General features: G+C 37.8%; 1 protein-coding gene across 5 annotated transcripts in view; it reads left to right on the plus strand.

Annotated features, from left to right (window-relative positions):
* LOC122021532 (glyoxysomal processing protease, glyoxysomal-like) overlaps positions 1–27,743 on the plus strand; it is a 71,229-nt gene that overhangs the window by 14,630 nt on the left and 28,856 nt on the right. For 2 of the 5 annotated variants that reach the window (XM_042579653.1, XM_042579655.1), the window contains exons 7-12: positions 10,528–10,602; positions 10,757–10,860; positions 12,429–12,514; positions 12,616–12,710; positions 12,783–13,494; positions 13,636–13,837. In XM_042579653.1, coding sequence (XP_042435587.1) covers positions 10,528–10,602; positions 10,757–10,860; positions 12,429–12,514; positions 12,616–12,710; positions 12,783–13,494; positions 13,636–13,837 — 1,274 coding nt within the window. Of the gene's footprint in view, positions 1–10,527; positions 10,603–10,756; positions 10,861–12,428; positions 12,515–12,615; positions 12,711–12,782; positions 13,495–13,579; positions 13,838–26,875; positions 27,120–27,743 lie in introns of those variants that run through there. The other 3 variants (XM_042579656.1, XM_042579654.1, XM_042579657.1) reach the window with 3 other exon arrangements.

Genomic DNA, 27,743 nt, shown 5'->3' on the forward strand with positions numbered 1-27,743 from the left:
CATGAAAGAAGAAATGTTCATAAACATAGACAATCATCCTATTAAGGCTAAACTCAATACTAGAATCATTGTTTATTCATTCTTAATGCGGAATTGTATGATCCCCGGGAATGTACTGTCCAGCCCAGTCCGATCAAGGGTTCGAGCCTCCAACATCATCAGATCCTTCACCTGCCATATTATCAAACCTCATGAGTTTAACTCAGCACCTCTAAACCGAAATAGCAAAAGAATTCATATACCATCACATGCATCGTTAAACCTACCCTTAACTGACATTTCTTATCGAAGTGCAAGTACATAAAACAAAAGAAAAGCACAACATAGGCATCTACTATGTAGCATTAACTTCTAACACAACAATTCATGTATTCCTTTATAGAAAAACATCCTGTTATATTACATTATCTTTTTCCATTATATATATATCCTTCATCCTTTATTCGGTTGATCAATCCGTATAACCATGGTACCAGGTGGCGGGGCGTCAGCAACTCTCGTCACTGGGCCGTGGCCAAATATGGAAATCTGGTACTGGGTCCCTCTGGAGCCTTGTCCCGTAAACGGGATCGCTCTGTGAGGGCCAAGGGCCTTGGCCCTCACAGGATTTTCATTAGTCCTCATCATCATTGTTGTTCTTTTTTTTCCCACCATAATATAAACATTCATATCGTTTAATTAATTCAGATTCTCATAGTCTCAATTATCGTAACCACTTGGGCCCGTTAAGCATGGCTATCATCAACTAGATACACAAAATGAGCATGAATTATCATCTACAACATAAACTAATTAAATCAATAGTACCATTACATACATTAGTTCAGTAAGCATGGAGAACTTTAACCAATAATGCTAACTAAGCACAATTATTATTTACTATATAAAACTAATTAGGCATTCATACCAGAGCATAATCCTAACATATAAATATCAAGATGTGCATAGAGATACAAAAGTGCAAAGAAAATCTTTGATTCCGAAGAAACTCATAAATGTACTATTACTTCAACCCTCCTAAGTTCCATTTTCCTAAGACTTGTACCCAGATCTCCAGCGACGCAAGGTAAACCAAAACATCGCTAGAACAAATTCAACGCATCCTAATCAAAACCGTCCTTAACTCCAGCAACGAAAACAAACCCTCACAGCAGAAAAAAAAACAACACTGTTTTTCCAAATCTGTCCTAGAATTTCAGCAACGCAAGCAAACCTTCACAACAGAAAAATCAAAACAACGTATCCAAAACTGTTCTAAAATCCCAGCAACACATGAAAACCCTCCCGCAGAAAATCAATACTACGTTTCCTAAAACTGTTCTAGAATTTCAGCTACACATGAAAAGCCTCACAGCAGAAAATTCATATCATGTTTTCCAAAACTGTTTCTAAAATTCCAGCAACTCATGAAAACCCTGTCAGCTTCACTTACCCACAATATAACCCTGTCTTCCCGGATACTAAAAGGAGCAAATAAGAGCATCCTCCAACTACAATTTGTCTAAAAATTTTCAGCAAAGATATGGGAAACCACAACCCAACAAGGAGGCAAAACAAAATCACAGAAATCCGACCACCCTTCTCGAATCAGAAGCGAAGCATGGAAAACGAGCAGAAACCCTTGGTGCCAAAAGAAAGTCTGAAGGACAGGAAACAAAAATAAGAATCTGCAACGGAATCCCATCTAAAAAAATCAAAAAGGAAGGGTCTTTAAGAGGTGCCTTGGTGCTTGGATCGTTCTCTCCTCCAAGGTCGAAGTCCCTTCTCCCTTCCTTTTTCTTGTTGTCGCCGAGACTCCTCCTCTCTTCTCCGTTTTTTGTTCTCCCCTTTTTCTTCCGCCGCCTATTCCCCTTATAAACAACTAAATCCTAGGGTTTAATCCATGCATTGGGTTGAGTTCATAAATCCCTTAATTGCTAAATAACGATTTTCCCCCCCCCCCCCCCCCCCCCCGCCGCCCCCCTTGCTTTCATTATTTCAAAAGAAAGTCTATCATTATTATTATTATTATTTCCTCTTTCTTTTTTTTTTTTAAAATGGACATTACAAATCCTCTCCCCCTTAGATGGATTTCGTCCTCGAAATTTAAAACTTACCAATTAACCCCGGGTAGCGGTCCTTCATATCAGCTTCCATCTCCCAGGTGGCTTCCTCGTCAGCGTGATTCAGCCACTTAACCTTGACCATCTTGATCGTCCTACTTCGCAACTTCCTCACCTGTCGGTCTAGTATCTGTATGGGCCTCTCCTCATAGGACAAATCTGAAGTAAGCTGTAGCAATTCGAAATTCAACACGTGAGAGGGATTCGACATGTACTTGCGCAACATCGAGACATGTAACATATTATGCACCCCTGCAAGATTAGGTGGCAAGGCCACCCGGTAAGCCATTGCTCCCACCCTGTCTAGAATCTCGAAGGGCCTAATGAATCTCGGACTGAGCTTACCTTTCTTGCCAAATCTCATAACACCCTTCATCGGTGCTATTTTCACAAAAACGTGATCCCCAACTGCAAACTCCAAGTCCCTTCTTCTTTTGTCAGCATAACTCTTTTGTCGACTTTGAGTGGTTTTCATTCTGTCCCAAATTCTAGCTACTAGGTCTGTCGTATGCCTCATGATTTCTAGGCCCACCTCTGCCCTTTCCCCCACTTCATCCCAATGGATAGGGGATCGACATTTCCTTCCATAAAGTGCTTCATAAGGAGCCATGCCTATAGATGACTGATAATTGTTGTTATAAGTGAATTCCACGAGTGGTAGCTTCGGTTCCTAGCTTCCTTGGAAATCAATTACACACGCTCGCAATAAGTCTTCCAAAATTTGTATCACCCTTTCCAACTGACCATCTGTCTGGGGATGAAATGCTGTACTAAATAATAGTTTAGTTCCCAAAGCCGAATGCAAACCTGTCCAGAAAATCGAGGTGAACCTTGGATCTCTGTCCGATACTATGGAAACGTGAATCCCATGCAATCTGACTATCTCCCTAATGTACAACTCTGCAAACTGAGTTACAGAGAAGGTCATCTTCACTGGTAGGAAGTGAGCCGACTTAGTGAGACGATCAACTATTACCCAAATGGCATTAAAGTCTTTCACCGTCTTTGGCAATCCCACCACAAAATCCATGGCGATGCTCTCCCATTTCCACTCCGGAATTGGAAGTGGCTTAAGCATCCCTGCTGGCCTCTGATGTTCTGCTTTGATCTGTTGACAAGTTAGGCATTCTGAAACATAACGCGCAATATCTCGTTTCATACCTGACCACCAATAAAGTAACTGCAAGTCCTTGTACATCTTTGTACTCCCTGGATGGACAGAATATGGAGTATTATGGGCTTCCGTCAAAATCTCGACCCTAAGCGAGTCAACATCAGGAACCCAGAGTCGACCCCGATATTTGACAGTACCATCTTCGACCGAATATAGACCCAAACCCTTTGACTCATCCTTCTGTTTCCACCTTTGTAGCTGCTCATCAGTAGCTTGTCCTATCCGCATTTTGTCCCTCAAGGTAGGTTGTACTGTTAGAGTGGTTAAGCTAGGAGCCTGGCCCTGAGCATACATCTCGAGATTAAATCCCTGAATTTCTATCTGAAGAGGCCCCTGTACTGTTAGTTGTGCAATGACTACCGTTTTCCTACTCAAAGCATCAGCAACCACGTTAGCTTTCCCGGGATGGTAGCCAATATCACAGTCGTAGTTCTTCACAAGCTCTAGCCATCTTCTCTGTCTCATATTTAACTCTTTTTGGGTAAAGAAATACTTTAGGCTTTTGTGATCAGTAAAGATTTTGCACTTCTCCCCATACAAGTAGTGTCTCCATATCTTCAGAGTGAACACCACCGCTGCTAGTTCAAGATCATGAGTTGGATAATTCTTTTCATGCACTTTTAGTTGTCGAGATGCATATGCAATGACTCGATTGCACTGCATAAGAACCACTCCCAAACCTAGCTTTGAAGCATCCGTATATAACACATACTCCCTCTGTCCGGATGGCATGACTAAAACGGGCGCCGTGGTAAGTGCTTGCTTCAACCGTTCAAAACTATCTTGACAATCGACTCCCCGTATAAACTTGACATTTTTCTTCGTCAGGGCGGTCAAGGGCACTGCAATGGATGAAAAGCCCTTGATGAATTTCCGATAGTAGCCCGCCAACCCAAGGAAGCTACGTATCTCGGTTGCATTTTTAGGCACCGACCACCCTTTGACTGCCTCGACTTTAGCAGGATCTACTTCCACCCTGTCTTTCGAGATAACGTGACCCAAGAATGCCACTCTCTCTAACCAGAACTCGCACTTGCTAAACTTTGCAAACAGTTTCCGATCTTGCAATATCTGCAAAGCTGTCCTCAAGTGTTGACCATGCTCCTCCCTGCTCCTCGAATAGATCAAAATGTTATCTATGAATACAATAATGAACTGGTCAAGATATGGCTGAAATACGCGATTCATGAGATCCATGAAGATTGCTGGGGCATTTGTCACGCCGAATGGCATCACTCTAAACTCATAATGTCCATATCGAGTTCTGAAAGCTGTCTTATGCACATCCGTTTCCTTTACCCTCAACTGATGGTATCCTGATCGGAGATCTATTTTCGAGAATACTGTCGCCCCTGCAACTGATCAAATAAATCTTCGATCCTGGGCAAAGGATACTTGTTCTTTACTGTCACTCTATTCAATTCCCGATAATCAATACAGAGTCTCATACTTCCATCTTTTTTCTTTACGAATAGTACTGGTGCGCCCCATGGCGAATAACTTGGGCGAATAAATCCTTTATCTAGTAGTTCTTGAATCTGCTCCTTTAGTTCTTTCATTTCTGCCGGAGCGAGACGATACGGTGCCTTAGAGATTGGCACCGTTCCCGGTATCAGCTCGATGGAGAATTCCACCTCCCTTTCCGGAGGAATGCCAGAGACATCCTCAGGAAATACACTATGAAATTCTCGCACAACTTCGACATCCTCCACCTTCTGGTTGACCGCATTTGATATTGAAACAATATTGGCTAGAAATCCTTGGCAGCCGCTCCTCATAAGCTTCCTCACCCTGATGCAAGAAATTAGGTGCGACCCCTGTGTGTTCCGGGCTGCCTTGAAAATGAACGACTCGCCGCAAGGTGGTTGAACGGATACCGACCTTTGTCGGAAGTCGATCTTAGCTCCATTCTGTGATAACCAATCCATTCCCATAATAATATCGATCTCAGACATTGGCAACACTATGAGGTCTGCCTGAACCATCTGCTCCTGTAGTCTAAGCTCCACGTCCTTTGCCATCCTGGTGGATAACATCTGCTCGCTAGAGGGTCTGGTGACTCTCATTTCCCATGTCCTTCGGTAAGATCCCCAGTCGCTTGACGAAGGTTTCTGAAATGAATGAATGTGTAGCTCCTGAATCTAGCAAGGCATAGGTAGTCACACTCGCGATTGATATCCTACCTGTGACAACCATACCATTATATCCATTTAAGCTTACAATTCCAAAAACCCACTACTCCCCTTTAAAGTTTTGTATACTTCCATTTATGTTTGGTACTCTACATCTCTTGTATTTAATCATATTGTTAATTCTAGTCATAGAATTCTATTCACCCATGCTTAACTTTTACACGCTAGGCAATAAGTACATGAAATTAACCGGGTTACCTGTGACAAGCGTAGTGTCTGGTTCTGCTTTCTTGGCATGCATCACAAAGACCCGTCCAGTCACAGGTTCTTGTAATTTTGGACATTCCTTAGCTTTGTGTCCATCCTCTCCGCATTTGAAGCACTTGTAGGTACCCCACAGACATTGACCGTAATGCTGGCAATTGCATTCCTTGCACAATGGTTTTTCCTCTGTCTTTGAGGTAGCCACTCCCTGTGGTTGTTGCTTCGCGCTCCCTTGAGGTTTCAGTTGTCCCTGTCCTTTCTGAGGTCCTGTATATGACTTCTTATTCTGTTGTTGTTGTTGTTGTGGAGGGGGTCTCTTCCTCTGCACCTCCCATTCGATATCCTTTAGAGATTACTCAGCTCTATAAGCTCTAGTGACAGCATCATTATATTCAGTTGGATCGGCTAGCAGAACGTCCTGACGGATGGTAGGCCTGAGTCCATCCAAAAAATGACTCAATTTTTCATTAGCATCATTTGCGATTAAGGGGACAAAATGACATCCTCTTTCAAACTTCTTGACAAACTCGGCAACAGACAAGTTCCCTTGCTGGAGACTCATAAACTCCCTCTTCAACCTTGATCTCACATCAGCGGTGAAGTACTTTTCGTAGAAGATCTTCTTGAACCCCTCCCAAGTCCCCCTTCTCAGCTCCCTCCCACCATAGAGAAGCATCATCCTTCAGCAGATATATAACACATCGGACTCTGTCTCTATCAGCCATATCCATGTATCGGAATATCACCTCTAAGGATCGGATCCACCCCTCAGCTACAAAGGGATCTGTAGTGCCAGCGAAATCCTTAGGGTCCATCCTCCTGAACTGCACATACACATCCTCCTGTTGCCCCCTATGGGCATTGCCGGTATGCTGCTCCAGGAGTCGAGCCATTCCTTCTAGTATACGAGTAGCAGCATCTGGTAGCGGAGATGGGGGGTCAGGCGCTGCATGTCTCTCCTCACGTTCGCCCCCATCACGGCCATCCTCCTTATGCCTTTGATAAACTCGTTTTGGCGGCATACCTGTACATATCATCCTATTCATAATCATCGTGCACCTATTTAAAACATTTAACCACCTAACTTTGATATTATGAAAGCATATAATCCAGCATACACAATTTTTAAATGGTAATAACTCACAGTCTTGAGGCTCGGTCCGTGAACCTCCCGGATCTGGCAGTACACATCCCTTACAGGAAACCTTGCTCTGATACCAACTGAAACGACCCAATTTTTTTTTTTCATATCCATCAAAAATAAGAAAATATTGTCCGCAATTAATAAGTAAATACTCATACCCATTACAGTTACCATGAAAGAAGAAATGTTCATAAACTTAGACAATCATCCTATTAAGGTTAAACTCAATACTAGAATCATTGTTTATTCATTCTTAATGCGGAATTGTATGGTCCCCGGGAATGTACTGTCCAGCCCAGTCCGATCAAGGGTTCGAGCGTCCAACATCATCAGATCCTTCACCTGCCATATTATCAAGCCTCATGAGTTTAACTCAGCACCTCTAAACCGAAATAGCAAAAGAATTCATATACCATCACATGCATCGTTAAACCTACCCTTAACTGACATTTCTTATCGAAGTGCAAGTACATAAAACAAAGGAAAAGAAACACAACATCTATTTTGCGTAAACTTCAAACACAACAATTATGTATTCCTTTAGAAAACATTTATATTATATCATTCTTTATATATTATATCCTTCATCCTTTATTCGGTTGATCAATCCGTATAACCATGGTACCAGGTGGCGGGGCGTCAGCAACTCTCGTCACTGGGTCGTGGCCAAATATGGAAATCTGGTATTGGGGTCCCTCTGGGGCCTTGTCCCGTAAACGGGATCGCTCTGGGGCCTTGGCCCTCACAGGATTTCCATTAGTCCTCATCATCATTGTTGTTGTTTTTTTTTCCCCACCATAATATAAACATTCATATCGTTCAATTAATTCAGATTCTCATAGTCTCAATTATCGTAACCATTTGGGCCCGTTAAGCATGACTATCATCAACTAGATACACAAAATGAGCATGAATTATCATCTACAACATAAACTAATTAAATCAATAGTACCATTACATACATGAGTTCAGTAAGCATAGTAAGCATGGAGAACTTTAACCGATAATGCTAACTAAGCACAATTATTATTTACTATATAGAACTAATTAGGCATTCATACCAGACCATAATCCTAACATATAAATATCAAGATGTGCATAGAGATACAAAAGTGCAAATAAAATCTTTGATTCCGAAGAAACTCATAAATGTACTATTACTTCAACCCTCCTAAGTTCCATTTTCCTAAGACTTGTACCCAGATCTCTAGCGACGCAAGGGAAACCAAAACATCGCTAGAACAAATTCAACGCATCCTAATCAAAACCGTCCTTAACTCCAGCAACGAAAACAAACCCTCACAGCAGAAAAAAAAACAACACTGTTTTTCCAAATCTGTCCTAGAATTTCAGCAACGCAAGCAAACCTTCACAACAGAAAAATCAAAACAACGTATCCAAAACTGTTCTAAAATCCCAGCAACACATGAAAACCCTCCCGCAGAAAATCAATACTACGTTTCCTAAAACTGTTCTAGAATTTCAGCTACACATGAAAAGCCTCACAGTAGAAAATCCATACCACGTTTTCCAAAACTCTTTCTAAAATTCCAGCAACTCATGAAAACCCTCTCAGCTTCACTTACCCACAATCTATCCCTGTCTTCCCGGATACTAAAAGGAGCAAATAAGAGCATCCTCCAACTACAATTTGTCCAGAAATTTTCAGCAAAGATATGGGAAACCACAACCCAACAAGGAGGCAAAACAAAATCACAGAAATCCGACCACCCTTCTCGAATCAGAAGCGAAGCATGGAAAACGAGCAGAAACCCTTGGTGCCAAAAGAAAGTCTGAAGGAAAGGAAACAAAAACAAAAACAAAAACAAAAACAAGAATCTACAACGGAATCCCATCTAAACAAATGAAAAAGGAAGGGTCTTTAAGAGGTGCCTTGGTGCTTGGATCGTTCTCTCCTCCAAGGTCGAAGTCCCTTCTCCCTTCTTCTTGTTGCCGCCGAGACTCCTCCTCTCTTCTCTGTTTTTTTTTCCTCCTTTTCTTCCGCCGCCTATTCCCCTTATAAACAACTAAATCCTAGGGTTTAATCCATGCATTGGGTTGAGTCCATAAGTCCCTTAATTGCTAAATAACGATTTAACCCCTACTTTCATTATTTCAAAAGAAAGTCTATCATCATCATCATTATTATTATTTTTCCTCTTTCTTTTTAAAAAAAAACGGACATTTCATTAAAAGACCACTCAAGTTATTTTGTGACAACAAGTTGCCAATTTTGTAATCCAATAGCTATAAGATAGCTTGACAAAGTCAAAATATATGGACATAAAAGTTCCTAGTTGTTAAAGAAATTGTTTAGATTGGATAGTTGTCTACATAACACATCAAAGCAAACTCTATAGTTGTAGATCCTCTAAGGGATTGCCATGCAAAGTGTTTCATGAGTACATTGCATTGCTCGTAGATGTGTTACGCCATTTGAGGATATCCATTTTTAGATTTTTAGTGGGTTATAATTTTAGATGCTTTTCTGCAATTTAAAAATTATTCTTCAGTTGTTTCTGTTTACAGATAATTTGAAGGTTATTTTTGAAAAAAAAATAAAGTTTTAGTTTGTTTACACCTTGATTTTAGTACACTTTTGGTATGGTTGGATCTTACCAAGGTTTAAGGGTTGACTAGCTGGAAATAAATTCACATTGCATAAGATTTTCATGCTACACATCCACATCATGATCCATGCTATTCAATTGTATTTGCATATGTGACATTGATGGGGTCAAAGTTATGACAAATGTAGTGAAGGCTGCATTGATCCTAGGTTGGTATGATTGTTGAGGATTTGTTATAGATACATTTTGATAATTGCAACAATGTCGAATCCATACGATTATTTTTGCAATGCATGATTATAAGGTTACACATATTGTTGTATCCTTAATCCAACATTGAACTTGTACGTGAATAATTATGCGTTGAACTCAAAAGTCCTAAGTGATTGGATACGGGTTTATGGGTTCTACTTCTAGTCTAGTCTATCAAGGCTTAGAGTTAGTAGTTGCTTTCGATGTACCAAGCAGGTTGGAGTATCATATAAGGTTAAGCCCTTTTAAAAGTGAATTTCTAAGGCTTGAGTGATTCACGCTTTAATGTGCTCGATAGTGTGGACTTTTAATGTGTAGAAATTTAAGGGTATCTTATGATAGGGTATATTAGAAATATCAAAAGATAATGGAAGTTATCTATCTATATGGTAGATATGGTTCACAGGACACACATGACATTACTTTTTTTGGCATCTCATGATTGGAAAAAGATAACAGGGAGCAAGGGAAAAGATTCTTTTGGAAAAACGTGTTAATCAGAAAGGTAAACTGCACAGTTCTAAAACAGTAATTAGTTATGGATTTAGGTATGATTCTGCCATATGCAGTTATAAGTTGTGATGGATTTTGGTATGCTTCTGCTATTTTTTTTCTTGAAAATTTAACATGAGGTATTTAATTTAAAAGATGTCTTCCATCTATTCAAGTTTTTTCTAACAGAGTCCTAGGTCAAGAAGGGTTTGTGTAGTTGTGGACATAGTTAGCATAGTGATGCTCTATTCAAAAATGAGTACAACCTTCTCATTTCTTGACTGTTTTTCACGGGCACGAAGTTGGTATACTAGTGAGGCCCTGTTCAAACTTTTATTACTGTTTTAATAAGTAATTTTTATTGATTCTATCAGTTAACGTTGTTTCCAGTGTTTAGCTACCTACTCTCTCGCAGATGGTAAAGTCAATCTCAAGAATTGCTATTCTTGGAGTTTCAGGATTAGAACTGAAGGTAGGTATTTGGTTATCGATCCTGTATACTTAATGCATTTTTAAGTTGATGGTGAAGTAAATTGGATCTTCTATAATTCAGCATATTTTTGGGATTGCAATATACCACTGTTAAAAACCCATGTTGATCTATAACTGCTTTTGATGATTGTCAGAACATTCTGCCTTTAAATATTTCTCAAGATCAACAAAGAGGAGATTTACTTCTGGCTATGGGTTCTCCTTTCGGAATCATGTCTCCATTGCACTTTCTTAATAGGTAATGATACCATTTACCAAAATAACTGGTTCTTGTTTTCCCCTTGCTGCATGTTATATTATGTAAACTAATTGAGTATGGTGATCTTTTGAACTTTTAAATACTTTGTTTTCTTTGACAATGTTGAATTGAATATCATGTCTATTATATTGTTTCATTCAGTGTCATAAAACATGGAGAACCAATATAGGATGGTATTAATATGAGTGTTTATGATGGCCTATTTTATATTAAGCAATAATCAACAGAAACCCAATTATGTTATATATGTACAACATACAAGAGGAAATTTCATTCTATTGACAAAGGGCAGCCAAGTGTACGAAGCTCCCGCCAATGTGGGTCTATTGTACGCAGCAAGAGGCTGTTTCCGAGACTCGAATCCGTGACCTCCATGTCAAATGGCAACAGTCCAAGGCTCCCTTTCAACACTTTGATCAAATTAAATTTGAAAATTTAAGGAGAAAATACAAAGGCCATATAACCTGAATGCAAGAAAATTTTATCCTATGCCAAGTTTCTGGCCATTGGCACCAGATAATTTGAAACTATATCCCAAGATACAATGAGTGAGAAGCTCTCTGCTTGCAATGAAACAGTGGGAGATACATCCTATGCAATTTTTAAAACCCAAGATGAAACAAGAATATTGAAAATAATACACCCATCCACATGGTGAGTTAATCTCTTTAAATAGGGTCTTGATCTGTGATAGTGATAAATTGATGCTTATTGGGCTAGATAGATTAATTAGATAACATTTGCCCACTATTTGTATAAACTCAAGTCATATCTAGTCAATTAAATTAATAAAATATTTTGGAAACATTGTGGATCGACTTTAAAATATGAAAATTGAGAAAAGCTTAAGAAGATAAAATCTGGTGGCAAGAAAACTGTCCTAAAGTAATTTTTTGACCTTTTTGTGCAGAATGATCAACTGCATCCCAAGATATAACTGGTGATAGATAACCTCTCCTTTCTGGTAGTGAATAGTAGGAGATCCTAAAATAACAAGAATATAAAAAATAGTACACCCATCCACACCATGAGTTGTTCCCTTTAAATAAGTTGTCTTCACTTGTGATAGGGATAAGTTTATGCTTATCTATATTGGCTGGATATATTAATTAGATAACATTTATCCATTATTTGGATAAACTCTTAAGTCTCTACTTAAATTGATAAAATATCTTAGGGAAGTTGTGGATCCACTTTATATTAAAAACCTTCAAAACTAAATAAATAAAAATTATATTTGGAATTTTTTAGTTTCAAAAAACTCTAACAAGTTATTGTATTAACAATGATTGGTATAGTAACATAGAATGAATCCATAATTTTTTTACCTGGATAAAACATGGAGCATAATATAGGATGATATTAATATGATTTTCTGTCATGGCCTATTTTATATCAAGTAATAATCAACAGAAATCCAATTACTGGATTTGAAATGATTGGTATAAAATAAAATGAGTCCAAAAAATTTCTACCTAAATAATATCTTATTTGATTAATCTTTAATTGGATATTGAGTTATTTGATTATTTTTCTGTCTTAATCAGTGTGTCTTTTGGAACTGTTGCAAACTGCTGCTCTTCTTGTTCTGTTCAAAATTCATTACTGCTTGTTGACATTCGTGGTCTTCCAGGTATGTCAATGTGAATACATTTTTGTTTCAGTGACAAACTGAAGGATCTGTTTTTCTACTAATATTATACCACTAGTCAAGCTTGATGTATGTTTATTCAGGAATGGAAGGTGGTCCTGTTTTTGATAGACATGCTTGCCTCATAGGCATGCTGACATGTCCATTAAGACAAAAAAACAGCAACACAGAAATCCAGGTAAGGAATGTTACTTGGATATATTTGGCTTTTCAACTGTATTTGAAATTACAAATGGGATCTCTTAAACAGCTTGTAATCACATGGAATGCAATAACAATTGCATGGCGAAAACGACTGCAAGAATCTCAAGATTCCCAGCAAGAACTGACAGGAAGGTACTTGGACAAAGAGAGCAGTGTGTTGCATGACTTTGCTTATCCAAAGGCTAGCAGATGCCTACCTGAAATTGGTAGTCTTTACCATGTGACTTCACTAGGAAGAGCTATGTCTTCAATTGTACTTATTTCAGTAGGTGGGTCCTGGGCTTCTGGCACCATACTCAATCGACAAGGTCTGATACTAACAAATGCCCATGTCTTGGAACCATGGAGATTTGTTGGAAAATCATTAGTAAATCTGATGAAGAAAAGAACTGCAATCCTTGCTGAAGATAAATTTTGTTTCTCTGAGCGAGAGGAAGAAACCATCGAACAAGAGAACCGAAGATTACTTTCTTCAGTATCAGGAACTTTGAGTTCTTATGGTGTTGTTGCTCATGGCATCCCATCACTCGGTCCATGTCAAAACTATGGGAAAATCTCAGTTCGCCTCCACCACATGGGAGTTCAGTTTTGGAGTGATGCTACTGTGGTTTATGTCTCAAAGGGACCACTGGATGTTGCACTTTTGCAGCTTGATTGTGTTTCATCGCAACTTTGTGCCATCAATCCTGAATTTAATTGCCCATCTATTGGTTTACCTGTGCATGTTATTGGGCATGGTCTATTTGGGCCTCAATCTGGTGAGAAATAGAAGGTTCCCAGAGAATTGATGCATACTATTAAGTGTTGTTAGTTTTCTTTATTATTATTATATTTTTTTTGCAGCATTGCTAAACACTTTATTTACAAGGCACTTCCTGATTGCCTTCATCTCACTGCAGACCTCTGCTCATCTGTTTCTACTGGAGTTGTTTCACATGTTGTTAGATTACCAGGGCCTTTCCATATTGAAGAATCTGGCAACATGGAAATTGAGAAAGCAAGTGTACCTGTGATGCTTCAAACAACAGCAGCAGTCCATCCAGGAGCCAGTGGTGGTGCTGTTGTCAATTCAGATGGTCATATGATTGGATTAATAACAAGGTTCTTTGTCTTTTTTCAGTTAAATAAAATTTATTTCTTTTGTTCTACTTGTTATTTTACAATAATTTACAATAAGTCTGTCAGTTGTTAGGAATCCACATAGACCTCAATAGGAAATGGGGTCAGAGGAAGTCAGGTTAGATCAAGTACGGTTTGTCTGGATTTGAACCAGTTCAAACGAAGTCAACAAGAGGTAATAAAGTAAATGTCAACTCGTTGAAGTTGTTCTGGGATTTGTTCGAGTTGGATGAGTCAATGTACTATGCAATTAGGAAAATGACAGTGATGTAAGATTGAGCTTGGATTAAGTACTTTAATCTTTGTGGGAGAAAGTGTGGTTAAAAATAAATTGTGACACGGTGAAATCAGTGTCCAAACTGGGGATGCCTTGCACACAGTCCGAGATAATTCTAAATGGTTGCAGTCTTTCCCTTCTGTAGGATCTGGAAATAAGTGCCATCCAATCATATCTTGCCATCTGTTGGTGCTATTTATTGCATTAACTTTCTATCATCTGAACTGCTTCACCTCTTCTATAAAGATTCCTTTTTCTACCTGGATGATCTGAGAGAGTCACACGAATGGGTATTTTACCCATATTAGTTACTCTCCCTCGGATTAAGCTTTTCATAGTGTTAATTCACATAATTTGTTGAGAGATTATATATTTTGCATTAATTACTCTTTATCTCGACCTTCGATCTCCATTTATTTTCACAACTAGTTCACCGCTGTTTACTCTACTGCGATAAATTTTACAACAATAAGGATCTCTTCGACTCTTTACCTTTTTTTATTTCCTATTATATTTGATTGTCCAGCTTATGTCTTGAGACTAATTTAGACAAACTCACCTTAGCTTTCATTAGACCCTTTCATGCCTTGTCAACCAATTTTCACTTCCAATGAACTGACTTTGATTTTATTTTGTCAATGTCATCCCTCAAATTGAACATCTTGAAGTTGTTGCCTTTCAATCCACTCACCCAACTTTCGCCAGGTTAAATCTAGCAGGTTACTTGGGAGGATGTTTATTTCAAGTACTCAGCTATAACCACATCTAAATTTGAGAAAATCCACTTCCAGTCCTAGATTCTGAGTCCGTAATGCAACAAAAACATTGACAAGATGAGAGGGTCTATAATCTTCATCTAAACTGTTGCAACATTTTCCAAGATCTTTTTATTGCCAGTCTCTGTTATGCCCTTTAACATTATGATTGCCCAACATTCTAAATTTATGGAGTTTATTTGTGAGTCAATTCTCTATATGAGTCAAATAACACGCAAGAAATAAATAAAGCAATAAAGGTTCAATTTTTTAATGTGGTTTGAAACTCTCGGATTCCTATTCCACGATCTGCGAACTCATAAGGTGAGTCAACTCACGCAAAACCAATGTATTTTCTCTTTCTTAGATTCTTTTAGAGGCGAAGAAACCTTGTAAAAAACCATCTCAGAAACTAAAAGCAATAAAATGCGAGAAAAGCCTTTGCAAAAAATAAAAGTAATAAAGAATGAGAAAAGCTTTGTAACAGGGCTAAAGCTTGAAGGTATAGAATTTAAGCTTAAAATAAAAATAAAATAAGACAATAAATTAAATATAATTTGAGAAGTGAATTAGTAAGAGAAAGAATGCTTTATTGCACCGGAATTGTCACTAGACGAGCTCCTCTTGATCCTCTTTTTGTAGTCCTTTAAATAACTATTGATAAAATCTAACTGAGTTGTATTAGTCGACTCAATCACGTCATCTGTCAACTCAAACATGAATCACGTAGATTTATTGCCAATTTTTTTCCTCAGTTGATTCCACCTTTTAAGTTGACTCATATCAAAATTAGTTGACGTTGACTTCTTTGAATAATAATATAAGCTTATCTTCTAGGCAATCACCAAATAAGTTATTTGAAATAGTAAGTGAAAGATCACTTTGTTGCACTGAAATTGTTGTTAGACGAGCTTCCATTGACACTCCTTTTATAGTCCTCTAAATAACCACGGATAAACTCCAACTAAGTTGGATTACTATCAGTTGACTCAATCATGCCATTTAGTTGACTCAAACATAGATCACAGAAGATCTCTCTACCAACTTCTACCCTCAGTTGACTTAACATCTTCCAAGTCAACCCATATCCAAACTAGTCAGACAGTTATCAGTTGACTCCTCTAAATAAAAATTTAAGCTTGTCTTCCCTACAATCATGAATTGAGTCGGATGAAAATCCTTATTATTCAACTCTAATTGTACCTAGTCGACTCCAAGCTCAAATAGATCAAACAGTATCAGAGTATCAGCTCAACTAATTGCCTAGTTGACTCCACTCCAAATAGAATAATTCTATTATTTGAGAGTCAACTACTTAGTTGACTCAATCTAGAACAATAACAGTAATCAAGTCTTATCCTATTAGGTGGGGTAAATTATATGGATCTTTCTATACCATTGGTTTTATCCACTGCTGTATCATCATTTATATTTAAAGAAATTTTATTTTATTATTACTAACTAAGTCTTTTTTTGATCTTCCTCTTTTTTGTTTGATGTGTATATTTGTTATAGTTTTACATTGCCTAACTGGAGCATTTATTGATCATCTAAGTGTATGTCTGTACCATCTTAACCGTATCTCTCGGAGTTTTTCCTCAACGGGTGCAACTCTGACGTTCTATCTACTATTCTCATTTTGTATCTTATTCATCCTCATATGTCTGCACATTTACCTTCATATTCTCATCTCTACGACTCTTATCTTCTACTTATGTTCGAGTCATAACCCAACATTTATTTTTATATAATATAGCATGCCAAATTGCCATTTTGTATAACTTTCCTTTTAAATTTTAAAGGTACATTATGATCATAAAGAACAGACGCTTTCCTCCATTTCAATCATCCTATTTATATGCTATTATGATTTTAAATATTCTTGTCATCTTTTATCTTAACAATTATCTCATTCCGTCTAATATTGCTAAATTTAAATTTTATATATTCTGTTTACTCTACTTTACTCTATCGAGTTTAAAACCTTTCATTTCCAATGTTTCTCATCAAGATTTGAGTTTAACATTCGCTCCTTCACATGTCCCATCTACTAAAACAATATTATTTGCAAATAATATGCACTGCGGTACCATGTCTTAGATGTGTCTAGTGAGTTTGTCTAATGATTAGTATAAAAAGATAGAAACTTAAAGTTGATCGTTGATAGAACCCTATTTTTATAGGAAACTCTTCGGTTAATCTGTTTGGAATTGAGCATGGTCTTGCATCCACCAAAATAAACTTCAACATAACATAATAGGGATAAACATGATGCAATGGTGGTAACCTTTACTAGAGAACATTCATTTGGTCCTTCTTCATGATCCATTGAGGTACCTCTTAGGAGAACATAGATCGTTCATCCGTAGTCATTCTACATTTCTTTATCATTCATGATTGGAAGGGCCCTCCCTGGAGTTCATCCCAGGGCACCCATCCTGTATTGTCACCACACATGCCCATATTCATTCCATATACCATACGAGGAAAAATAAAAGAAAACCACGAGTAAAACATAATATTGCACACAGGTACACAGGCATGGTTATTATACTAGCATTCATACATGATATAGTGGGAATTATATACAAAACATATGCGAATCAAAGGATCATAAGGAAGTAACGGAGGAACAATTACTTGCCATGCATGATCATGCAACCTAAGGACCCAAAAGGAAGAAATGATAGCACAACTACTTAAACAACACCACTTTCCTATTTAACTAAACTAAAATTGTGAACAATAAAATAATCACACAGCTTCATTTATTTGCTGAATAAGCTGTTGCTGACAACGGAAAATTGAATGATCGAAAGGCAGACAACATTAAAAATAAAATTCAGAATTCTACAACTACAATTAACACAATAGAAATTTATAAATTATTAGATTACTAAAGAAAATTGGTAATATGCTTAACCATTATGGTGATGATATTAAAGTGGTATGTAGCATGCCTGATATGAAAGTTGTATGAAACATGTCTAGATCATAAATAACAAATTGGTCAACGTCAACTCCATTTTTTTTAAACAAATCATTGCATCTTGGCATGAATATTTTGGGTTGTACGTCTCTCTATCTTCTCTCTTTTCTAGTCTCTATAGTTTTCCTCATCAATAATATGTTTTCAATTTGCAGTTTGTCATCCTTTCATTATCTATGATTTATACTTGTTCCAATAGACACTAATCATAAATTATACATGTAAATTTTGTCATCATTAGAGTGCTGTTGCCAGAAGAAGTGTATAAGATACAACTCCATTTTGTTACACTAATAGGAGCCCTCCTACAAAGATTTTGTATTAGCTGATATCCCATATTCCATATTTTCATAAAGAAAAAAAGGACCTTTATGGATATCGTCCCAAATAGATAAGACAACTCAGGTCCTTCAATTAAACTCAATGATGTAATCAGATTGAACAAGATCCTGTTGGATTTAAAAGAGCCGCGAAGAACCTTATAATTTCTCCATTGACCATTGGGTTGCTTCTACAACCCCTGGTTTGACTTCCTTTCGATTGCTGGCTTATTTGTAACAAAGGTATGTACTCAAAATACAAAATTATTAATTTAAGACCACCAAGCAAAATCTGCCCATCTCCAATTTCCAGTATTGACTTTCCTCTAACACCATATTCATCAGAACAAAACCAAGCAACTAATCGTTTCTGCAAGAGTCAAGCTTCAAGTAGCTTTCATTACAGTATGAATTAAGAATGAGCGATCTTTAGGTAGAAAGAGAAACCCATACAAAAGCTTTCTCACCGGAACAGGGATCAAGTGAAGTTTTCACCATCCTATCTAGAGGAAACCCTCATCCATATCTAATCTACAATGGGAAGATACTTGCCTTTCTCCTTTTTGTGTCACTGACAGGAGCTTTATCCCACGGGATGATGCGCCGGCGGTGAAGAGTAGTCACGGAACTCCACGACTTGTGGCGATGTTCACTGAGGAGATCTCTGGTGTGATGACGCCGGCCTGCCAAGCTTAGAGCACGGTGAAGAATTTGGGTTGAGGAGGTAGAGAGACGAGGAGGTGAGGAACTCGACAGAGGAGAATCGGGAGGGGTGAGCGGTGGAGGGACTTAGGGCAATTAAAAACCTAGGTTTAATATTAAACATAAGTTTATATACATAATCAACTCCCAACTTAATTGGGTGTTTAGACAGGCTTTCATCAGGCTTAATAGATGTACTCCTTAAAAAATGTCATACGAATTCATTTTAAATCCCAAAAATTTATAAAAATTCCTAGAAAATTTTATAAGCTAATTTCTTAAATAATGTCTTTAATCTGGCTCGTGAGACCTTACAACTTTCCCATGAAAACTCATGCCTGCACTTTAATAGAAGTTGAGACTTCTTCCCAAATAGGTTAGTACTTTACTACCCAGGATCCTGATACCTGGTAACACCTCTTAGGCAAAACCTGTCAACAGGAAGTTGAACCCAATACTAAGCAAGTCCCACTGAAACTTTAGCTGAGGGCTTGATCGTTCGACCTATAGTGTCGCATCCAAGTTTGTTTGCATTACAATTGAGGTGTTGATCAACCTCATTTGGATCTCACAAGAAACACATGATTTTCAAAATAAACTAGGCCAAATTTGTTGAGGCCAAGGTTGAAGCGCTCATAGTGTAGAGCCCAAGACCCTATGAGCTTTCTCTAGGAAGGGGTTTTCATCTGAAGGTTAAAGCAATAAGGTAGCCATAATAGAGAATCAAACTCTGCTGAATGCCCTTTGTCTTCAATTCTCCATTCCTGAGGATATCTGCAATTGATTTCTGCTCTTTTAAGGAATGGTACTCTTCATGAGGTGGAAGACATTGGAAAAGCTCACAGTTTGTAGTTACCTAGATGAGGCGATGTTGTGGAACCTAGTTAAGATCTTTATGACCTCTCTGTAGACTCGCTTGTTCATTCCTTCAAGAATATAGTACTTCCATGAGCAAATTGTCTGCATCAACCTTTTCTTTGAGGTAAGTCATGGGGCTTAAGGAGGAGAATGCTAAATTAAAGGAGAAACAAGTTGAGATGGCTGAGCTTGAATACTTTAGGAAGCAGGCTGAAGAACTCAATGACTAGTTGATGGATGCCAAGGTGCAGAAAGAGGCCTCATTGAAGTATGAAGAGGACTTTGGACAATGAAAAGTGGGAGCTCATCTCCTACTATAGATAATTTCAGTCGATCAGGTTCTCTAGGTAAACTTGGTAGCCTAGAGGAAAGTAGTTTCTTGACTAGGAAGAGGCCTTGAAGTCAGAGACAGCTAAACATGATAAGCCATCAAGAACCTCAAGCTCGCTCATTACCATGCTGAGTGAGCCAGATCTGCCAGCCTACTGGCTAGGGAATTAGGACTCGACCATTTTTAGTGTCAGACTGCTTAACTTGGGCTACGTCCTCTGCAAGGCGCAGGCCATGAGATCCAACTGAGCCATAGGGCACATTATGTTTATAAAAAGGCTCCTACCGGTGAAGAGGTTGAGGGTGTCTAACTCCATTTGGCGATAATCCAAGAACTTCTCTGGCTCCTCCTATTAGTTTGTAGTTACCTAGATGAGGCGATGTTGTGGAACCTAGTTAAAATCTTTATAACCTCTCTGTAGACTCGCTTGTTCATTCCTTCAAGAATATAGTACTTCCATGAGCAAATTGTCTGCATCAACCTTTTCTTTGAGGCGAGTCATGGGGCTTAAGGAGGAGAATGCTAAATTAAAGGAGAAACAAGTTGAGATGGCTGAGCTTGAATACTTTAGGAAGCAGGCTGAAGAACTCAATGACTAGTTGATGGATGCCAAGGTGCAGAAAGAGGCCTTATTGAATTATGAAGAGAACTTTGGACAATGGAAAGTGGGAGCTTATCTCCTACTATAGATAATTTCAGTCAATCAGGTGCTCTAGGTAAGCTTGGTAGCCTAGAGGAAAGTAGTTTCTTGACTAGGAAGAGGCCTTGAAGTCAGAGACAGCTAAACATGATAAGCCATCAAGAATCTCAAGCTTGCTCATTACCATGCTGAGTGAGCCAGATCTGCCAGCCTGCTGGCTAGGGAATTAGGACTCGACCATTTTTAGTGTCAGACTGCTTAACTTGGGCTATGTCCTCTGCAAGGCGCAGGCCATGAGATCCAACTGAGCCATAGGGCACATTATGTTTATAAAAAGGCTCCTACCGGTGAAGAGGTTGAGGGTGTCTAACTCCATTTGGCGATAATCCAAGAACTTCTCTGGCTCCTCCTATTAGTTTGTAGTTACCTAGATGAGGCGATGTTGTGGAACCTAGTTAAAATCTTTATAACCTCTCTGTAGACTCGCTTGTTCATTCCTTCAAGAATATAGTACTTCCATGAGCAAATTGTCTGCATCAACCTTTTCTTTGAGGCGAGTCATGGGGCTTAAGGAGGAGAATGCTAAATTAAAGGAGAAACAAGTTGAGATGGCTGAGCTTGAATACTTTAGGAAGCAGGCTGAAGAACTCAATGACTAGTTGATGGATGCCAAGGTGCAGAAAGAGGCCTTATTGAATTATGAAGAGGACTTTGGACAATGGAAAGTGGGAGCTCATCTCCTACTATAGATAATTTCAGTCGATCAGGTGCTCTAGGTAAGCTTGGTAGCCTAGAGGAAAGTAGTTTCTTGACTAGGAAGAGGCCTTGAAGTCAGAGACAGCTAAACATGTAAGCCATCAAGAATCTCAAGCTTGCTCATTACCATACTGAGTGAGCTAGATTTGCCAGCCTGCTTGCTAGGGAATTGGTACTCGACCATTTTTAGTGTCAGACGGCTTAACTTGGGCTATGTCCTCTGCAAGGCGCAGGCCATGAGATCCAACTGAGCCATAGGGCTCCTACCGGTGAAGAGGTTGCGGGTGGCTAACTCCATTTGGCGATAATCCAAGAACTTCTCTAGCTCCTCCTATTCAACCATTGCACCTCAATTTTAGTGTTTGGTGGCTTCATGTCCAAGACAGTTTTTACCTCTTTTGAGTTAATATCAATTCCTTTCTGATAAACCCTAAATCCTGAAATCTTTTTGGATCCAATACTGATGGTAGATTTCAGTGAGTTCAACTTCATATCTGATTCCTTAAATGCATTAAATACTTATTTAAATTTGTGTACATGTTCTTTTCTAGTCTTAATCATAACTACCATGTCATTGACATGGTTTAAAATTTCGAGCCGTATCTGAGTTTTGATTTATAACCGAAATGATATGGTTTTATTATCGTATTATATCGCACCGATACCGTTTCGATATTTTTATTAATATAAAATAGATTAATTAAAAAATATTATTATAATATTTAAGTATTATAAATACTTAACATTAGGTTAAACTAATATTTTAAAAATTAAAATTGATTAAAAATAATTAATTAAAGTGCAACGTAATGATTATGATCGAGTAGATTTTAATTAAATTCATAATTTATTTAAATCAGTGCAAGAAAATTTTTTAAGGAGAAAAGGGAATTTAAAAAGAAAATTTTATATGAATAAAAATAAAATATGGGGGAAAATAAGAAAGAATTAAGAGGGAATGAATTAATCATGAAAAAAATAAAAAATAATAATCGTTTAAAAAAATAAAATTGAAAAAAAATTGTAGAAAAAAATGTAAATTAAAATAAAACTCCTTTTATGACTGGACTTGCATAAGGTATTACGCCTCAGAGGTATACTTATTTGACAAAACGGATGATACCCCCTTTGACAATGTTAGATACAACACAACCACGCAAGATAATAATTACCAACTATCAAGAGTAAATATATCTAAAACCACTCAAATATAAAACTTAATAGATTGCGTGCCGACATAACTTAAACATAACAGGTACTACAATCAAAATAAAATACTCAACAAGGCCAAAATCCATACACAAGTTAATTATTATATGAAACGAGTCCGAAAAATCCAAAGTGCAAGCAAATGCAATACAAAACATGGAAAACTCTTGACATGACGTAGGATTGACGAACAAGATCTCCAAAGGACTCCATACATCCTTTATTTGCTATTTGAGGAAGAAATAACATAACGGGGTAGTGAGTCCAAATCACTCAACAGATAATAGAAAATAGTGTATGAACTAAGTGTAAGGAGATTCAAAAGTATACAGTCTTAAAGGTAATATCAATATAAATAACAGTAAAAATATAATAAATACACATATCAAAATCTGATCCACCAAGTATAGAATAATGGGCAGAAATAAATAATGATCTGCAACAGTACCGCTCGTAACCGCATGAGCAACATATATAGCTGATACCAAAAATAGTAACAAAACTTCTTTTTCACAAACTTAGATAATGTATAAGACACTAGAAAGAAGTACAAGACTAAAATTTGTGAGAAAGGAACTAAGAGACTTACAAAGAAACTGAGAGTCTTACAAGCTTCTCAAAGTAAGGTTTGTAGCGTGAAGCGCTTGATGCCTTGCAATGAGATTACTTTGGGTTTTATAGAGAAAGAAATCGATGAACTGGGTGCTCATTGGGCCCCATCATCATTCAATCGATTCTCATCTCGTGACCCTTACAATACTAAAGCTGCTTAAAAATAAAGTGCTGACTCAGAAAGTTTATCTCTATGAACAAATGGACGGCTCCCCGAGGCTCAATCCATGTTTTGAGATAAAGTTTGGATTCTTTGGGCTCACCATGCTCCATTATGGAGGGTTGTCTTTTATGAGATGTGCAATTCGCTGCATGTTGATAAAGGCTTTGAATAATTCGATTCTTGCCTCATTGACAGCTGGTAATGCTTTTCGCCAGTAGGTATCTTTTCCTTGGTAGTGGCTCCTTTTGCGAAAGTCTGTTTCCTTGAGCTGGCAGATAAGCTCAAGCTCTTTAATGCTACTAAGGATTTGCTTTGATGCTGTCCATTCGATGTCGGCCATATGTGATCGTTTGTCATGTTCCTCTTTGTGGACGATGCTGGCGTTTTTGTTACAGTATGCCAATTCTTCGTATTGTTGAAGTAAGTAATAAGGCCCGCTAGGTGTTGGGATGCCATCGAATTGGGCTTGTCTTGGATCTGTGATAGCATCTCCTCGATCTGGACTAGAAGTAGAAGACCCTTCTCCATAGGGATCCATGGTCCTGTTAAAGAACATACAAGTCGAGAAAGGGCATCAGCTAATAAATTATCTTTACCGTTTATATGCTGAAATTGGACGTCTATGCCAAGTCCTGTAATGAAGTCTGTGAAGGCCAACCATCTAACCCTTGATGGTTTATTTTGAGCAGACTTATTGAAAAAGCTTATTATTGCTTGGCAATCTGTGCGAATAATTAATTCTGCTTTGTCAAGATAATAGATCTTGAAGCTATTGAGACTGTTCATAACAGCATGGATTTCAGCATCTATGGTTGATTTTAGTGGATTATACTTTCCACTAGAGTAAGCGCAAATCTTCTCATCTGAGTTTGGGTCATATTTCTGAGGTTTCCACTTACAAATTCCTCCCCAGCCTTCCATGCATCCATCTGCTTCAATAATAATAAAGCTATTTTCAGGGGGAATTGCCAAGTCTGGTAGTTCCAAGACAGTTTTCTTGATTTTTCGAACTAATTCCCAGTCTTGCATATTCATTTTCTTTTCTCCTGTTGGGCTTGTCTTTGAATACAATGGGCCCAATAACTGTCCCAAATTAGGGATGTAACTTCTGGCATAATTAAGAAGGCCTAACCACGATCGCAGGCCTTTGGTAGTGGATAATTCTTGCTCCTTGAAATCTGCTATCTTAGATATTATATAGGTTTGAAGTTTGATTGTTGACTTCCCAATAGTAGCCCCCAGAAATTCAATAGTTGGGCTTCCTATCTTCATTTTGGTCGGACTTAGTATTAGCCCATTTTTCTTGCAAATTTCAAGCATAATCTTTAAATGCTCTTTGTGCTCTTCTTCTGTTTTAGAAAAAACAAGTATATCATCAATATAAATTGCCAAAAATTCCTCAGTACCTTTGAAGCAGTTGTCCATTTTTCTTTGGAAGACGGCAGGGCCATTTTTCAATCCAAATGACATTACAAGCCATTCATATAGCCTGTCGGGTACCCAGAAGGCTGTCCATTCAATAGATTTGGGGTCCATAGCAACCTGATGAAAATCGGACTTTAAATCAAACTTTGAATAAATTTTGCTTCCTCCAATCCTTTTAATTATAGTATTGATCCCTGGTAAGCTATACTGGTCTTTGTGAGTATTGTCATTGAGTCTTTTGTAGTTAAAGACCATCCTCTCTTTGCCCTTGATTTCTCTTTTTGTAATTGGATCAATAGTGGTTCCAGAATGAACTATAATAGCAGTTGTTCGATGTTTGCTTTGACTGGGTCGAGTTACCTGCAGATCTAGTAATGCTTTAACATGCCTCCTGAAAGCATCCTGCATCTGGGGTGTGACATGCTTCAGAGGTTTATCTTCTATAGTCAGATCCGTATTTTTGATGTCCAATGTACACTTGATTTGGTTCTTTGCCCAATATTTCATTGGTTCATTCCCTATATATCCTGTATCAGATAATTCTTTAATAATGCCTTCAATATGCGTACCTGTTTGCCATGTGCAAATTTGTTCTTTTATCTGATAATATTCTTCTTCTTCAAGGTCAAGTTCTTCTATTGCAGGTGCTGTGATCACATTTTTATGAGTCTTAATAGTTGTAATGTTTTTTGTAAAAGGTTACCTCATCACCTTCAATTCGGATTCCTCCATAAAGGGATCTGATAAAATTGCACCCAATAATCATTGTAATATTACCTCCAATAGATAAAGGGAATGCATATGTATAGGGTATCCTGAAAGAGTGCTCCCCTATCATCATATTCCCATATTTCAGCTTTTTGTTGGCAGTAGTTCTGGAATTAATGCCATTGAAATTTACTATAAAAGTATTATCCTCTATTGCTTCTGCTGGGATGGAAGCTTGATCAATACAGCATGTAGTTGCTCCTGTATCAAGAATTACATTAACTTTAAATTCCTTGATACCTGGTATGAAGATCCTGACGCTCAAATTAAAAAGTCCATTTGTTTTCTTCTTTGGTTGGGAAACTTCTTCTGCTGAGAAAACCTTTTCCCTGCTTATTTCATCCCTGCCTTCTGAAATAAGCATATTTGATTCTTCCTCTGAAGGATTGTTTTCAGTGTCTTCATCTCCCCATGATGGCTTTGTTGCAAGTACTAAGGGTTGTACAACAGGAGTAGTATAATTCACTAGATAATCATACTTACCACTAGGTTCTCCTAGGGTATTCCATCTGTCTTTTTCTGAGGTTAAAACTCCAGCAATTTCTTCTTGCCCTTTCTGTAATAATTTTTGTAAATCAAAATTTTCCAACTCAAGTGCCCCCACCTTGAGCCTTAATTCTTCATTTTCTGCTTCTGCTTCCAGTTTGTCTGCAGATGAATTCCTGAGGATTTCTTCTTTTTCATCAAGAAATTCCTTCTCTATCTGAGCAATTTGGAGTTTCATCATAGCTTGGGCTGATTCCATTTCCTGCTGCAGCCTTATGATTTTCGCTTCTGCCCATGTTATATAAGCCTGCTGTTCCTTGACTAAATTTGTAGGATTATATGGTACAGGAACTATTCTTTGCACAGGTATAGTCATGTTGAAATAATTATCAGTACACATATCGCATGACGTGATTTTGCAGCTGCTGCAATGAATCCTATGCTTCTTCATTGTTTCGCGCTTACAACAATGACATCTTTCATATATAAATGGAATATCATCATTTATTAACCAAATATGGTTGCAGTCATGTTGTTCCTTGGAGACACGAACCATAGGTTACCATCCTTCAGTTTTTCCTATCATGTAACAATTTTTGGTTTCCATAAAGACAAACAAGTATTCTGTGGCTATGGATAATACCTGTTTATCTTCACCTTCCGAAATACTGTAGATTGCATCAGATTGATCATCTCCTTTTTGTACTGACATAATTTCATATTCTTCAGGAAGTTCCAGGCCTTCAAATATTGCTACCCTTTTAACATTTTTATATTCTCTGGGGCAATCACGAGCAAAGTGGCCTTCTTCTCCGCATAAGAAACACTTGCATTTTTTATTTCGAACTAAGTGCTTCTTCTTTTCTATTCGAGCATGGGATTGATCAGGTTTTCCTTTATATGTAGTAGATCTTCGTACCCCATACCTTCTTTTTGTGTCTTGATAATAGCCTGGGATGAGTATTTGACTGCAGAATGATAAATCTTTTAATGATCTACTAAAAGCGGCTTTCTTGCATTCTTCTTCTAAATATTTGTATGCGAAAATTATGCGAGGGTGTACGCCCATAGTGTTGCCTGGGTATATATACTCAAAAGCTGCTTTTATTTTTCTTCCAAGATCTCCTGGTAATTTTAACCAAAATTTTTCTGATAGTTCTGGACCTGTAAAGAGGTGTCCTGTTTTGGCTGCCAGATTCATGTATTCATTCATAAAGGGTATAATATCTTTGATTTGAGAGCAGGTTAATCTTTCTAAATCTCGATAAGCTCTATCTTGCATGTCAGTAGATCCTTGAAATGGATCTTCTAAAATAAATACCCTTCGTATTTGAGAAATTAGATCTTGCGTACCATTTCGACCATCTGCTGCCCTTACCAGTTCTGAGTATTCATTAGGAAAAGCCATCCGCCATTGTATCCAGGTAAGTCTTTCAGCTTCCCCAAGTAGGTTTTCAATAAAATCCGCTTTGTCTTGTGTATCAGTAAAATTTTGGAGAGCGACAATATTCTTCGTTATAGCTTCCCATCTTAGAAAGACATCTTCAACCTTGCCCAATTGCGTAGGAAGAGTTAATATAGCACCTGTCTGTTGCTG

The sequence above is a fragment of the Zingiber officinale genome, chromosome 9A (genome assembly GCF_018446385.1).
Source record: "Zingiber officinale cultivar Zhangliang chromosome 9A, Zo_v1.1, whole genome shotgun sequence".
Taxonomy (NCBI): Eukaryota; Viridiplantae; Streptophyta; class Magnoliopsida; order Zingiberales; family Zingiberaceae; genus Zingiber; species Zingiber officinale.